We start from the raw sequence: 17146 nt of genomic DNA, 5'->3' as shown, positions 1-17146 counted from the left end.
TCCCCACCAGCTTCAACTCAAAAAAAGGAAAAAGCCTGGTTCCCGATAATGGGACTGGTACCAGCTTGACCTTGGATTTTGTATCTGGGGCTATTTGTAACTCATAAATTTCTGAAGGCAGTAGAACACCACCTCTATAGAATTTTGAGGGGAAATTCGGTCCCCAAGAATTTCATCTCCATCAAATTTCCTTTTCAATCTGAAGGCAACTGGAAAATGTTTTGAGATATTCAGAAGCTTGGAAAACAGACCTGTCCTTGTTCTACAGCAGGTTAAACTAAAATGAACTGAGATGAAATTACATTAAAATGCACGCTTCTAGAATGTGGCAGCGATGGCCTAAAGGGACTGCTTGGCCTCTGTGGAGCCTGCCGGGCCCCCTGCCCTCAAGCATGGCCGCGGAGTCCTGCGACGTGGCCCCGGCCACGTATGGCTTCTGTCGCCTGTGCCTCTTCTGCTCCCTCTTGTGCAATGTCAGGAAGTGTGTTCTCGAGCCACATCCTTCGCCCGGCAGCTCAGACGGAATCTTTACTTCACTTGGTGACCACTCAGAACAGTAACAGCTGCCACCCTCTTCCTGAGCTTAATAACAATGGCTCAACCGTCAACCCTCCTGGACACTTGTGACGGAACGGCTTTTAGAAAGTTGTTTTGTTTTCTCTCTCCAAAAGCCACGCTGCCCAGAGCAACGTGACAGCCACCATCGGGGAGCAGGAACTGAGTCATGAGTCTCTCACCCGAACAGCTCAAAGCGCCGGGGTTTTCTTCTAAATGGGGAAAGGAGACCGAGAGTCTATGAGGCTCATGGTTTCCAATTCCCTCTTCACCTAAACTTGCCTTAAAACCTGTGCATGTTCCGGTCTTGATTTCAACAGTCAATATCCTGCGCAGAATCTCAACGCTGAGAAAAGACAGGGAGTTTGTAGCGAATGTATCGCTGTGATGGGGGGCCAGGGGCAGTTTTTATTTTCTGCTTTATTCTTCTTGGTAGGAAGGATGTGAGAAAAACAGCAAGAGTTGAAGGGTCGTAGGAATGGAGCCGAAGGGCCCCATCCACTTGGACTGTGGCGTCGGGCCGTTTACGTGACAGCCCTCGGCCCTCCCCTCAGTTCTGCTCAAGCTGGCGCATCAGGACTGCACGCCCCGCCTTGAACTTGGGCCTTGATGTCCCAGGGAGGAGGGTCATTGCAAAAGGCAGTGGGAGCCTCAGAGTTCATTCCAGGGAGTGCCACTTCCCTGTCCACGGCGGGGAGGGAGTCTGGGCCTTATGAGAAACCCACACTCTCGGTGCGGGAAACTCAAGGCTGAGGGGCTGGGCGCACCCGCCTTCCTCTGGCCTCACAGGGTGGCGCTCAGAGCCCTGCCCACCCCCAGCACCGGCAGCTCAGCCTCCAGTCTGGAAGATTCTCAGGGTCAAGGGTGGCTGTTGAACAGCTACTTAACAAATCCATGGGCTGCTGAGAAAACTGTGGAAATCCACAGCCCAAGAAGCAGAGCTGAGGGAGCCTGATTGCCACGAAAACTGCCCCCTTCCTGCCACCCCTAGTCACTGCCTAGAACCTTCTAGAACACCGCCTGTGTCCCTTCCCCTCCCCTTCTCTGCTGCCTCTGTGCCCCACGCCTGTTTCCATCTTTTCTTCTGTCAGAACTGCCCACCCCACTCACCTCTACCCCTCCCTCGTTCTTCCTTCACTTTTTCTTCCTCCCTCTTAGCTTTCTCTTTCCTTCTCTCCTTTTCCCTCTTTCATTCGGTCCTTCCTTCTTTCCTCTCTCTTCATTGTCTTTCTCCTTCTCTTTCCATCCCATTTCCCGCCATTCTTCCCTCCTCCCTCAGTGGAGCACAAGGTAGAACTGACTTATGCTGGTTCACAGATGCCATCGTCCCGTTGGAGGTCTGTTCCCTCTCACAGCAAATAAAGATGGTAACGGCCATGCAGCTCCCCGACGCCGGCCACTCCCCGGGGCTGGGTATTTTACACACACCCTGGGAGGCATGTGTGTGATTCCCACCTTCCAGTAGAGTCACACTCTCGCCCAAGGCCGCATGGCTGGCACAATCTTGACTTGAACCAGCTGGGAACAGCATGGTCTGCTTGAGTTCCAGGTGCCTCACTGATTTAGCCCAAAGGCCAAATGTTACGTGTGATCAAACGTTATCAATATTTACAACGGTGGCAGGAAAAGAGGGCTCTCCCTTTGAGAGGCTACCTCTCCCTGTCTCCCTGTCCTCCTGGGGCAGAGTCTGTCCTTCTCTAAGGGATTCAACACCTAGCTGGGTTTGGACACACTTTCTGGGGTCCAAGAAAGACGGCTTAGCCGGGCAGGTCTGGAGACGGGGCCCGAGGCCTTGCTTCTGCAGGGCTCAGCCACGTCCATGCTTAAAGCACGGGGGTTGAATGAAGTTACAGCTTACACACTTCCCTCCCATCTCTGATTTTTTGTAAGTCAGAGAAAGGTGGAGTGAGAACGAAGTAACCAGGCGTCAGGATCGCTCCCCTTCCTGAGCCCCATGGACTGTCACGGGCCACAACCCGCGGCCGACTTCATGAGGTCGCTCTGCAAGGAACGAAGGCCGAGTGGCTCTTTGGTTTTGTCAGAAAGCCAGAGGCCCCAGTGAGAAGAGCTATAAGGTAATTAGAATAAGATGAAAGCTTCTGCTGCTTCACTTGGCAACGTTTCAGGCCAGATTCTTATGCGGGGAGCCTCCTATTCTGGTAGCACCAAACAGATTCAGGTGTAAGCAGTGAGTTATTTAGAAACTGTGGCTAAGCTCAGAAAAGAGTATGAGGTTTTGCCTCAACATGAAAAGAGGAACTGGATTTAAAATAAACCCCGAACGGTAACTGCTGGGGCTCGACAACCCGGAGACGCGGCCTAACCGTGCGCGTGCGTTAACCTGCTCGTGGGTGCACAGCTACTCTGATCATCTCGTGAGGTGCTGTATTTTTATAGGAAGGTGTAGCCTTAGGAGTGAAAATTGCCTAGGTCCCCCAGCTCCCTGTCCCCTGGTTACCTGGTGTTGGCCACCAAGGAGGTCCCGGGCCCAGTGCCGGGGGCGGGGGCAGACCCATCTAGCAGGGTGCCAGCTCTTCTGTGACACCTGCCTGCCCACCACCCTGGCTGGGCCTCAGGTAACCATGCTCTGTCCCCACAACTCTACCCCCTTCTACGAGCCGTAAGCGGGCCCCTGCTCCATACACAGACCTGCAAGGGCCCCTGCAGAGGAAGCTGTTGATGGGGCCGAGCCAACCGTACTCCCTCTTGGGACTGGCAACTCAGGAGTGAGCCTGTTGGTGGGGAAGGGCAGACCCACTGAGAAGGGCTGAGTCGTGGCAGGTAGCACCTGGGCTGCAGGGCCCCAACCCTTCTGGTCCCAGGCCCCAGCCTTCTCCCTCCTTGAGCCGAGCATCTCCACCAGGGCCGCCCGCCCCCCTTGCATAAGTTAGCCAAAGCAAGTCTCTGTTCTTTTCAACCCCCAAAGCCTGATGAGGCCCCAGCTGCTGCAGGACTGGCAGCCGTTCCCAGGAACATGCGACGCCATGGCAGCAAGAGGTAAAGGCCAGAGGGAACAGACCTAGACGCAGTCTAGACGTATACAAGCCGTGCGTACAAACTCTATAGAAGCCACAAAGTCATGTCTTTTCCAGCTTAAGGCCTAGTCATACTTAAATTCTTCTTCCCTTTGAAGGAATAGAAGAAAACCACAAGGGGAAAAAAGATCAAAAGCACCAACTAACTTTTAACTTAAGAGAGTTTAGACTCCTTTCAGCAAACCACCTATCAAGGACGCCAACCTTTGTGGGAAAGTTCATGCAGTCCTAGACTTGGAAAAAATTCGAGGCCATTGAGCCCCACTGCCTGCCCCGGGCAGGCCTCCCTTCAGGCAGCCTCATCCCTGATGGGTGAGGAGCCCATAGGAGAGGCAGCCATCCCACTGATGAGTGGTTGCCAAGTCTTGAAAGAACCGTCCAATATTAAGGTACCAACATTTGTCCCTGGTGCCGAGGCTGAGACATGGGGGCATCCCAGACTATCCAAAAGCATTCAAATGAATGTTCCTTAGATACCAGTGCAGATGCATGTATGTACAGGAAGGACGAAGAAGCCAGAAGCAGCGCTCAGCCTGACCTCTAGGACATGAAGCAATTCTGCTTGAGCCCAAACTTGCATCCCCAGGGAAGCCCTGCAGCACAGCCCCAGCCTCCGAGGAGGCAGCGTCGTGATCACCTGGGTTGGCTCACACATGGCCCCGAGGTCTCTGTCTCTGTCCCAAGTGGCTCACTGAAATGATTTCTTTGATCCCCATAAATAGTCTCCCAGAAGCTTTCTACTCAACACAACTCCCTCTTGACACATTTCCAGTGACTTGTGCCCCAGGGACCTGCCTATCGTCCTGCCCTTGATTCCAGCTCCATCTGTACCGCTGCATCCGAGTTTTGCACAAAATGCATTGTTCCCTTCACCTCCGGAATCAGTGATTACACGCCACCTCGCCCCTTCCACCTCTACTTTCTTTTCAACTAAACCCCACAGACTCTGTCGCTGCTTCTCCACGACATGGTGTCCCAACCCTTCTCTATCCTGGCTGCTCTGCTTGGCACGTGGGTGGGGCACTCTGCCTGTGGGTGCCCCTCACGAAGGGCTCAAGAGCTGAGTGTGACTCCTCTGCTCCCACCGTGGACACCGAGAGCATCACCCCCTTTTTCCTGCCCACCCCCTGCTCTCTTGGTGCAGCCAGATTACATATAGCTCCCCTGGCCTCCACATCACTCGGTTGTCATGCATTGTGGTCACACAACACCCGTGGTGTTTGTCACGCAAACTGTATGGAAGGTCTTCCCGGACTTGGCGCACCTAGTATGGCTTTCTTTAAACTTTTTTTTTTCTTTCTTTTTTGGCCACGTTACACTGCTTGCGGGATCTTAGTTCCCTGACTAGGGATCAAACCCCGGGGCCACGGCAGTGAAAGCACCGAGTCCTAACCACTGGGCTGCCAGGGAATTCGCTCTTTAACCTTTAATGCAAGTTTTACACGTTTGGACTTTACACGGTGAAATCAGATGCCATGAGCATCAGCCTCTGATGGAACAGATCTCTACAAATTGAAAGATATTATCTCATGCTAATCCTTAGGGCAGTCTTCTAACCCCTCAGAAACTACGATCTGTTCTCCCACAAGTACCCTCCCTTCTCTCCTTCCTGGCCCACTTACTGTCACGCATTTGAATGCACTGAAGAAAACAACCAACAAGCCACAGTCACTTGTCCTTGGTCTCTGAGTATCCTCCTTTCTGTTATTTCCCCTTCACACCCATGAACACAGATAACATCTGCTGTGTCTGCTCCATCATGTCCCGGGGCAGGTCCCTTTGCAGGGTCACAGTCTACCCGCTAAGCAACGCCACCCAAGTTCTTCTAGGAGAAAGACAAGGCGGCTTGGGGCACCTGCTTTCTTCCCTTCTTCCTCTTTTTCACTCCTTCTCTGCCAATATACGTTCCAGTCAGGGTCAGATTTCAAAGTTTATAAAAGACTTACCTGAACAGTGAATTTATCATCTTCATTGGGCAGAATCCTGTAAGTGTAAACGCAATTCCGGTACCTGAAATAGACCAAATGCTGAATTAGAACCTATGCATTCCTTTTTCTGGACATCAAGCAATCCTGGGCAAAGTCAGGGTTGCTTGTCCACTCCCCACCCCACCAGCACTCAAGGAGCCTCAGGAAAAGGCGGGTGGGATCTCTGGTACGTGATGTACGTTGGCGCTTGACAGCTAGCTGTGTGGTCTGATTTAGAGGAGTCCGCCATCTGAAAGGGCTTCCTAAACCTCTGGGCTGTCATGTTGGCCAAATGAATGGAGCCAGAAGGGGTGTTTCAAGAAGGAATGAGACTCCAGTGGGGCTGAGCATGGCGGGAACATGCCGAATGGGTGGTGGGCACTGCCACAGAGGGGCGGCACTGGCAGGGCAAAGCTCAGTCAGCTTTGGACGGAGCTCCACTACCCCCTGTGGCTGCCTCCCCTGGAGACTGTGCCCCATGGGTTCATTCTCCCAAAGGCCAGCCACCATCCCTTCAGAGACCCAGATTTTCCCAGCAGCAGGTGGGTGAGCCTTAGGGTTGCTTCTAACTCAGAAGTGCAAGGAATTTCGGATTCTCTTTTCTTTCCAGAAGCTCAACCTTCCTCTGGTCCAGAGGTCTCCAATGTGAGAAGGAAGAAGAGCTACTTTTTATTCTCCTAAAAGCTTTGAGAGGAAGTGGGAGTTGTCAAGTCTGACCACCTTGGGAAAGGGGCCCATTGGTGGGTGGTCCAGGTGGGGGACCCAGCCTACAGAAGCCTGGTGACAGCAGATGGCCACGGAGGTCCACTGGCTCGGCTGCCGAGCCCACAGGCATAAGGAGTTTGGGAGAACGCTACTTGGGTCTTACACTCTCAGTTGAAATGGCTGGTCTGTTCTCTCACCCACCATAACCTCCCTGCCCCCATTTCCCCCACTTGGGATTCTCACAGACCTTGAAAACTTGCCCACCTCTGCTGGACCCCCAGGCAGGGGCCACACTCCAGCTCACAGATGCTCATGTTGTTTCTGCGATCAAGGAGATGATTCAGTACAAAAGTTTCATTCATTTAACCCCTCCTATGTGCCCAGTCCTAAACATTTATGTTATTGTTTAACTAGATTTTAAAATTATACACTAATTTAAAAAATTTAAGACCACATGGAAAGATATAAAATGAAAAATAAATGTCTCCTTCCCCGGCTCCTATGAGTTCCTTAGAGTTCCTACTCCTTCTTGTAAATCATTCCAAAATGTTTAAACATACACACAAACTGATATATGCATATCTTTTAAATGCAAATAACATCATACTATATACGTTGTTCTGAAATTTGCTGTTTTTCACCAAAAAAACATTAGCAATCTGCCTAAGTCATGTTCTACCGTGTGGCCATGCCATTGTTCATTTTACACTACAATGATGGACAGGTAGTTATTTGGGGCTTTTTACTATTATAAATAATGCTGTAGTGAACATCTCTGTTCCTACCTCTTGTGTACACTGATGAATCCAGAATTTTAGTTTCCCCACCAGTAAAAAGGGGAGAATGATAAAACAACATCTACCTGTTGTGTAGATTAAGCATTTAGAAGAATGCCTGCAACACACTGAACACTACATGTGCTGACATTTCTTAGAGATTGTGGATAAATCACTAGAAGAAGAAGAGCTGGGCTGAAGGACGCAGGCACCTTATATTTTGATAGAGATGAACAATTGCCTTCCAATGAAGTTCTCACATTGTGTCTCCTGCTAACCGGATATGAAAGAGTCTATTTCCCCACACCCTGCCAACTGGCTGTTATCAGACATTTTAATCTTTTGCAAATCTGAGAGGTGAAAGAAAAATGATGGCTTGCTTTAATTTGCCTTTCTTTATGAGAAAGGTTGATGTGTTCTCATATGTTTCACTATTTGTATTTCTTTTCCCATGAATTCCTTTTCATGTCTTTGTCTCACATTTTTAAAATCATCTTTTGCTTACTTATTCATAAGACTTTGAAATATACTACAATATATTTTGGAGTTATTTATTTTTAACAGTGTTTACTGATTTATTTTCTTTTTAGCTGTGTAGAAGTTTTACAATTTTAAGTAGTTAATTTTACAATTTTTAAAGCCTTTTGAAACAATGAATGTTAAAAGAAAGTTCTGGAGAATGTTTTGGGTAATTTCACTTCCACATGTCTCTTCATTTCTCATAGGAAAATTTCCTCTCTTCCTCTGATCCCTTTAATTCCCGTCTTTCCACTCCCCTTCCTGTCTTTAGAGCCTGAACTGACACCACAATTGGCTTATCTCAAAGATGGCCAGGATGAATCCGTAGTCTAGTACCACACCTCCTGCAGATGTCCCGGGAAGCAGGGAACCATCACAGACCCCAGCCTAACTCCCCCATCCCCATCCCCTGCAGCCTCAACCCTCTTTGCAGAGCCTGCCAGGCGCCTACACATGGAGGACAGCTGAAAGTCTTCTCTGCTCTTATCTTTCACTGCTTGTTCTCGTGACACTTCCTCCTGTAGATATGCAAATAAGGCCAGGGCGAGAACGGTGCCCTATTTGGGTGAGGGCAGCTAATTTTTTTTTTAAACATCTTTATTGGAGTATAATTACTTACAATGGTGTGTTAGTTTCTGCTTTATAACAAAGTGAATCAGTTATACATATACATATGTTCCCATATCTCTTCCCTCTTGCGTCTCCCTCCCTCCCACCCTCCCTATCCCACCCCTCTAGGTGGTCACAAAGCACCGAGCTGATCTCCCTGTGCTATGCGGCTGCTTCCCACTAGCTATCTACCTTACGTTTGGTAGTGTATATATGTCCATGCCTCTCTCTCACTTTGTCACAGCTTACCCTTCCCCCTCCCCATATCCTCCAGTCCATTCTCTAGTAGGTCTGTGTCTTTATTTCCACCTTACCCCTAGGTTCTTCTTTGTGGAAGAGATTGAACAGGCCCCAAACATCAGCTTGTAAACAGAAAGAAAGAAAGAACACAGAGTCACCAGGAAAGGCACAGAGACAGCGTACAGAACAGGAAGACCCTTTAGTTAATCAAGTGTGGCAGACAAGCCTTCATGGCTTTTTCAGAGATGTTCTAGCAACACTGAAACAAAGAAACAGCTCCACACTACTCAAACAGATGAGAATTCAAAAGCTACCACAATGGGAAAAGAGGATACTTTCCCCTTAGATAGTAATATCTCAGCATCTCCAATGCATGGGGCCCCCACGTCATCCCTGGGGCCAAATCAGTAGATCTTTAAGGGAAAGCATAGAGTGTCACCACCACCACCACCCCTGCCACACACAACCCCTGGGAAAGCATGCCATGGGGTGTTGGGGACTCTGCAGGGAGGTGGAGGGGGGCACCCCTTGGCCTCCTGCACTCACCAGCAGCTGCACTTCACCCTGGTCCTACACGCATAAACGTATACATATACATACATGTGCATACACATATACAGATACATAACATACACATATACACATAAGCACACACACATGCACACACAGGCACCCACAAAATCTTCCATGCAAAATGTTTAAAGTGAAGATTCCACAACTAAATCATCTTCGACAACTACTGCACTGGAACATAATGCAGACAATGTGCTCATTGGGGGCAACGGGTTCCATCCAGGCCTTTCCCACCTCTTTACGGTGATTTAGTAAAAATTTAGGGTGCTGACAACAGTCCTCAGCTGCTACTCCTTCTAGTGATTGGGTCACACTTCAGGGTGAGCGTGTTAGAAATGTTCCCACTGGACACCCAGGTTGGGACGGTCCCGGGCCATCCCAGTCTCCCGTGTCCCTGGTCCGTATGAGATTACTCCACTCTCAAATGCAGTGGTGCCTACAGCAAATTTCCCATGTGACTCTCAACAGCTGCTGGGTGACTACAGGTGCCTACACTGTTCTCAGCAGGAAGATGCTTCCCCCGGGAAGGGCACTTTCAAATCATGGTTTGGGAAGCTTTGCTCAAATGTAAAAGGATAAGCAAATGGAAATAGGAAGAAACTACCTCATGGCATTTTATTCATTCTCTCAGATAAAACTACTACTTCCATGTGGCTCTTCCTAGCCAAATAACCACTGACATGCATGCCCAGAGCATCCTTTACCACGGTGAGCCCCATGGGGAGAGAAAGAGAGAGAGAGAGAGAGAGAGAGAGAAATCAAACTCTGAAATTCGAGAGCCTCATTAGTGTCTGTCTCACTCTGCTGACCGGCTTAGCATGTTCTATAACTGTTCTTTACACTCCTTTGTAACTCATTATATTTCAGTTCTAATTTCTAATTGTTTGTACGTGTTTTCTCTTTTTTTCTTCCTTGAGTGTTGCAAACATCTGGACAAGATGGGATGGGAGAACAAGGGTTGGAAACTCTGCATTCAAAAAAGCCACTTGGGGAGTCAAGATGGCAGACTAGGAGGATGTGTACTTCATGTCTCCGCACAGCTAGGGCACCTACCAGGCACTGGTGGGGGACCACGGACACCTAAGGGGACAGGAGGAACCCCCAGTGACCAGTTGTTTCAATTATATTTTTATTTTTCCTAATATATTTTTTATCTTTCTAATTTTATTCTTTGATATTGTACTTCTCCTTTTGTTTGTTTGTTTTGGGGTTTTTTTTTTGTTTTGCTGTGCCCATCAGCTTGCGGGATCTTAGTTCCCAGGCCGGAGGTCGGGCCTGAGCTCCTATGGTGGGAACTCTGAGTCCAAATGGCTGGACTAATAGAGAATCTCAGACCCCAGAGAATATTAACCAGAGGGAGGCTTCCCAGAGGTCCTAATCTCAGCACCAAGACACGGCTTTATCCAACTGCCTGCAAACTCCAGGGCTGGATGCCTCAGGCCAAACAACCAGTAAGAGAGGAACACAGCCCCACCCATCAAAAAAAAAAAAGAAACAACAAAAAAATATGTTACAGACGAAGGAGAAAGGTAAAAACCTACAAGACCAAATAAATGAGGACAAGATAGGTAACCTACCCGGAAAAAGAATTCAGAGTAATGATAGTAAAGATAATCCAAAATCTCGGAAACAGAATGGAGAAAATACAAGAAACATTTAACAAGGATCCAGAAGAACTAAAGAGAAAACAAACAGTGATGAACAACACAATAACTGAAATGAAAAGTACTCTAGAAGGAATCAATAGCAGACTAACTGAGGCAAGGAACGGATAAGTGAGCTGGAAGATAAAATGGTGGGAACAACTGCCAGGGAGCAGAAGAAAGAAAAAAGAATGAAAAGAACTGAGGACTGAGAACTGAGTCTCAGAGACATCTGGGACGTCATTAAATGCACCAACATTCGAATTATAGGGGTCCCAGAAGAAGAAAAGAAAAAGAAAGGGTCTGAGAAACTATTTGAAGAGATTATAGTTGAAAACTTCCCAAACATGAGAAAGGAAATAGCCACCCAAGTCCAGGAAGCGCAGAGAGTCCCATACAGGATAAACCCAAAGAGAAACATGCCGAGACATATATTAATCAAACTATCAAAAATTAAATACAAAGAAAAAATATTAAAAGCAACAAGGGAAAAGCAACAAATAACATACAAGGGAATCCCCATAAGGTTAACAGCTGATCTCTCAGCAGAAACTCTGCAAGCCAGAAGGGAGTGGCAGGACATATTTAAAGTAAGGAAAGGGAAAAACCTACAACCAAGATTACTCTACCCAGCAAGGATCTCATTCAGATTCAACAGAGAAGTTAAAACCTTTACAGACAAGCAAAAGTTAAGAGAATTCAGCACCACCAAACCAGCTTTACAACAAATGCTAAAGGAATTTCTCTAGACAGGAAAAACAAGAGAAGGAAAAAACCTACAAAAACAATTTAGAAAATGGTAATAGGAACATACAAATCAATAATTACCTTAAATGTAAATGAATTAAATGCTCCAACCAAAAGACATAGACTGGCTGAATGGATACAGAAAAAGAGCCGTATGTATGCTGTCTACAAGAGACCCACTTCAGACCTAGGGACACATACAGACTGAAAGTGAGGGGCTGGAAAGAGATATTCCATGCAAATGGAAATCAAAAGAAAGCTGGAGTAGCAATTCTCATATCAGACAAAATAGACTTTAAAATAAAGACTATTACAAGAGACAAAGAAGGACACTACATAATGATCAAGGGATCAATCCAAGAAGAAGATACAACAATTGTAAATATTTATGCACCCAACATAGGAGCACCTCAATACATAAGGCAAATGCTAACAGCCATAAAAGAGGAAATTGACAGTAACACAGTAATAGTGGGGGACTTTGACACCCCACTTTCACCAATGGACAGATCATCCAAAATGAAAATAAATAAGGAAACATAAGCTTTAAATGACACATTAAATAAGATGGACTTAATTGATATTTATAGGACATTCTATCCAAAAACAACAGAATACAATTTCTTCTCAAGTGTGCATGGAACATTCTCCAGGATAGATCATATCTTGGGTCACAAATCAAGCCTTGGTAAATTTAAGAAAATTGACGTCATATCAAGTATATTTTCCGACCACAACGCTATGAGACAAGATATCAGTTACAGAAAAAAACTGTAAAAAAATACAAACACATGGAGGCTAAACAATATGCTACTAAATAATTAAAAGATCACTGAAGAAACCAAAGAGGAAAACAAAAAATACCTAGAAACAAATGATAATGAAAACACGATGACGCAAAACCTATGGGATGCAGCAAAAGCAGTTCTAAGAGGGAAGTTTATAGCAATACAATCCTACCTCAAGAAACAAGAAAAATCTCAAATAAACAACCTAACCTTACACCTAAAGCAATTAGAGAAAGAAGAACAAAAAAAACCCCAAAGTAGCAGAAGGAAAGAAACCATAAAAATCAGATCAGAAATAAATATAAAAGAAATGAAGGAAACAACAGCAAAGACCAATAAAACTAGAAGCTGGTTCTTTAAGAAGATAAACAAAATTGATAAGCCTTTAGCCAGGCTCATCAAGAAAAAAAGGGAGAAGACTCAAATCAACAGAATTAGAGATGAAAAAGAAGTAACAACTGACACTGCAGAAATACAAAGGATCATGAGACATTACTTCAAGCAACACTATGCCAATAAAATGGACAACCTGGAAGAAACGGACAAATTCTTAGAAAGGTATAACCTTCCAAGACTGAACCAGGAAGAAGTAGAAAATATGAACAGACCAATCACAAGTAATGAAATTGAAACAGTGATTAAAAATCTTCCAACAAACAAAAGGACCAGATGTCTCCACAGGAGAATTCTATCAAACATTTAGAGAAGAGCTAACACCCATTCTTCTCAAACTCTTCCAAAAAATTGTGGAGGAAGGAACACTCCCAAACTCATTCTATGAGGCCACCATCATCCTGATACCAAAACCAGACAAGGATGTCACAAAAAAAGAAAACTACAGGCCAATATCACTGATGAACATAGATGTAAAAATCCTCAACAAAATACTAGCAAACAGAATCCAACAGCACATTAAAAGGATCATACACCATGATCAAGTGAGGTTTAACCCAGGAATAGAAGGATTCTTCAATATATGCAAATCAATGTGATAAACCACATTAACAAACTGAAGGATAAAAACCATATGATCATCTCAATAGATGCACAAAAAGCTTTTGACAAAATTCAACACCCATTTATGATAAAAACTCTCAAGAAAGTAGGCAGAGAGGGAACCTAACTCAACATAATAAAGGCCATATATGACAAACCCACAGCTAACATCGTTCTCAATGGTGAAAAACTGAAACCATTTTCTCTAAGATCAGGAACAAGACAAGGTTGCCCACTCTCACCACTATTATTCAACATAGTTTTGGAAGTTTTAGTGACAGCAATCAGAGAAGAGGAGGAAATAAAAGGAATCCAAATCAGAGAGAAGTAGTAAAACTGTCACTGTTTGCAGATGACATGATGCTATACATAGAGAATCCTAAAGATGCCACCAGAAAACTACTAGAGCTAATCAATGAATTTGGTAGAGTAGCAGGATACAAAATTAGTGTACACAATCTCTTGCATTCCTATACACTAATGATGAAAAATCTGAAAGAGAAATTAAGGAAACACTCCCATTTGCCATTGCAACAAAAAGAATAAAATACCTAGGAATAAACCTACTTAAGGAGACAAAAGACCTGTATGCAGAAAACTATAAGACACTGATGAAAGAAATTAAAGATGATACAAACAGATGGAGAGAAATACCGTGTTCTTGGACTGGAAGAATCAACATTGTGAAAATGACTATACTACCCAAAGCAATCTACAGATTCAGTGCAATCCCTATCAAACTACCAGTGGCATTTTTCACAGAACTAGAACAAAAAATTCCACAATTTGTACGGAAACACAAGAGACCCTGAATAGCCACTATACTACAAAGCTACAGTAATCAAGACAGTATGGTACTGGCACAAAAATAGAAATATAGATCAATGGAACAGGATAGAAAGCCTAGAGATAAACCCATGCACAGATGGTCACCTTATCTTTGATAAAGGAGGAAAGAATATACAATGGAGAAAAGACAGCCTCTTCAATAAGTGGTGCTGGGAAAACTGGACGGCTACATGTAAAAGAATGAAATTAGAACACTTCCTAACACCATACTCAAAAATAAACTCAAAATGGATTAAAGACCTAAACGTAAGGCCAAACACTATAAAATTCTTATAGGAAAACATAGGCAGAACACTCTATGACATAAATCACAGCAAGATCCTTTTTGACCCACCTCCTAGAGAAATGGAAATAAAAACAAAAATAAACAAATGGGACCTAACGAAACTTCAAAGCTTTTGCACAGCAAAGGAAACCATAAACAAGATAAAAAGACAACACTCAGAATGGGAGAAAATATTTGCAAACAAAGCAACTGACAAAGGATTAATCTCCAAAATATACAAGCAACTCATGCAGCTCAATATTGAAAAAGCAAACAACCCAAACCAAAAATGCGCAGAAGACCTAAACAGACATTTCTCCAAAGAAGATACACAGATTGCCAACCAACACATGAAAGGATGCTCAACATCACTAATCATTAGAGAAATGCAAATCAAAACCACAATGAGTCATCACCTCACACCAGTCAGAATGGCCATCATCACAAAAATCTACAAACAATAAACGCTGGAGAGGGTGTGGAGAAAAGGGAACCCTTTTGCACTGTTGGTGGGAATGTAAATTGATACAGCCACTATGGAGAACAGTATGGAGGTTTCTTAAAAAACTAAAAGTAGAACCACCATACAACCCAGCAATCCCACTACTGGGCATATACCCTGAGAAAACCGTAATTGAAAAAGAGACATGTACCACAATGTTCACTGCAGCTCTATTTACAATAGCCAGGACATGGAGGCAACTTAAGTGTCCATCAACAGATGAATGGATAAAGAATATGTGGCACCGACATACAGTGGAATATTACTCAGCCATAAAAAGAATGAAATTGAGTTATTTGTAGTGAGGTGGATGGACCTAGAGTCTGTCGTACAGAGTGAAGTAAGTCAGAAAGAGAAAAACAAATACCGTATGCTAACACATATATATGGAATCTAAAAAAAAAAAATGGTTCTGAAGAACCTAGGGGCAGGAGAGGAATAAAGATGCAGACGTAGAGGATGGACTTGAGGACATGGGGAGTGAGAAGGGTAAGCTGGGAAGAAGTGAGAGAGCGGCATGGACATATATATACTACCAAATGTAAAACAGATAGCTAGTGGGAAGCAGCTGCATAGCACAGGGAGATCAGCTCGGTGCTTTGTGACCACCTAGATGGGTGGGATAGGGAGGGTGGGAGGGAGACGCAAGAGGGAGGAGGTATGGGGACATATGTATACGTATAGCTGATTCATTTTGATATAAAACAGAAACTAACACACCCTTGTTAAGCAATTATACTCCAATAAAGATGTTAAAAAAGAAAAGCCACTTGGACCCCATGTAGAAATAAGAGAAAACGTGCGTATGCCCTAGGAACCAAGGGTGTTCACAGTTCACCACCCAAACCTCCAAGAATCCCAGCCAAAGAGTGAGAAAAAGAGGCCATCAGGTCAGAATCAAGAGGAGGCAGTCCAGGTGGCCTGCCTGGACTGGGGGTGAGACGTCTACAGTGTCATCGGGGACTGGCCCAGCACCTACCCCAGCAGCCTCTGGGTCCAGAGGGTTCTTCTCATGAGACCCCTGGGAGGAAACCCCCTTATCCGTGCAACACACCACACCCCCATCACTCAATCCCATCAGGTGGATCCTGGATCAGGGGGCTCCCATCCCCATCCCTGCTGATCCTTTTATCTTTGGGAAGAAGATTCAGGCAGAAACCCACTCCAATCTCTAAAAAAAAAAAAAACTGATCAAATTTTTCCTGACAATTCTTTGTTGGAAAAGAAAAAGCACCAGACTTACTGAAAACATCACCACTCAAAAGGAAGGGTATCATTTTTCTAAGAACTCAAAGTGATACCTCCTTGTTACATAGAATCGCTGCAAAAAGAAAAAAAGAAAATAACACATTCTGTAGAAATCTGACTTGCGAACTCAGTAAGATTTAAGAGACAATTGTACTTCTGAAACTGGAAAAATCAATTGTGAAAACTGAGCAACATGAGATAAGAAGAACTGATCAGAAGTGAAAAGCCTAGAGTCCTACAGTCAGCATTAAACACCACAAGAGAGGCAGTAAATAGCAGCTTCATGTTCTGGAGAACTTCAACAAGGAAGAAGATAAATCTGAGAAAATTGGTGCAGAAGGAGAGGGAAGATGAGAAATATAGAAGACATAGCTCTGTCCTCAAACATATATACAGTAAGGGTTCCTGAACGCACAGGTAGTTTTCTAATATAAAAAGAAAAGCAGAACAGATAGATAAATCTAAGAGCATATGACCTGAAATGCAGAAAATGAAATGAATAACCCTCTGACAAACAGAAGAGCAAAAAGAAAACAGTGCAAGTGAGCTGGCCATTGTTCCTTCACCCTCCCCTCCGACCCCCAGTAGACCCACTCTCTATCCTTCTCCACCTGCCCTGTGTCCAGCAGGCTGACCTGTATGTGCCGCTTCACCAAGGTTTAGCTAATGGGAGGCACTGACAGAGTGAGAGGATGGTGAGATAGTGGTATCTGTTCCCCAGACCCCACCCCACCTGCTGCAGATCAGCAGTGGCTGAGTTCCTCCACTGGGGGCCAGGGCTCAAATCAGATGGCCCTGCCTATTCAGGGCCAGGAGTGGAAATAGCTTCCCGTGGTTGCCGGTCCCAGGCTGCTTCACCATCCCTACGCCTAGCACCCCTTTCGATTATGCCATCTATTCCCTGCTGGGATCCTGGCCAACACAACTAGTAAGCAAGACCAGTAATGAGTAAAGGAAGGTAGCAACAGCAATAAAAGAGAAACCTTAAAATTATAGAAAACCATGAATAACTGTATGCCAGAAACTTTGAAAAATCTCAACAAACGAACAGTTTACTGAAAAATATATATAACTTATCAAAAGTAACCTGAAAACAACAAGGTCCAACTGTAGAGCACAGGGAACTATA

General features: G+C 45.0%; 1 protein-coding gene across 1 annotated transcript in view; it reads right to left on the bottom strand.

Annotated features, from left to right (window-relative positions):
- Positions 1–17146, bottom strand: part of INPP5D (inositol polyphosphate-5-phosphatase D) — a 131171-nt gene that overhangs the window by 104103 nt on the left and 9922 nt on the right. Inside the window, exon 2 of the mRNA XM_004262575.3 lies at positions 5537–5600. Within this exon, the coding sequence (XP_004262623.1) occupies positions 5537–5600 (64 nt within the window). The remainder of the gene's footprint in view (positions 1–5536; positions 5601–17146) is intronic.

The sequence above is a fragment of the Orcinus orca genome, chromosome 7, assembly GCF_937001465.1.
Source record: "Orcinus orca chromosome 7, mOrcOrc1.1, whole genome shotgun sequence".
Classification (NCBI taxonomy): Eukaryota; Metazoa; Chordata; class Mammalia; order Artiodactyla; family Delphinidae; genus Orcinus; species Orcinus orca.
The sequence above is the reverse complement of the archived record's forward strand: the minus strand, read 5'-3'. Positions and strand labels throughout refer to the sequence as shown.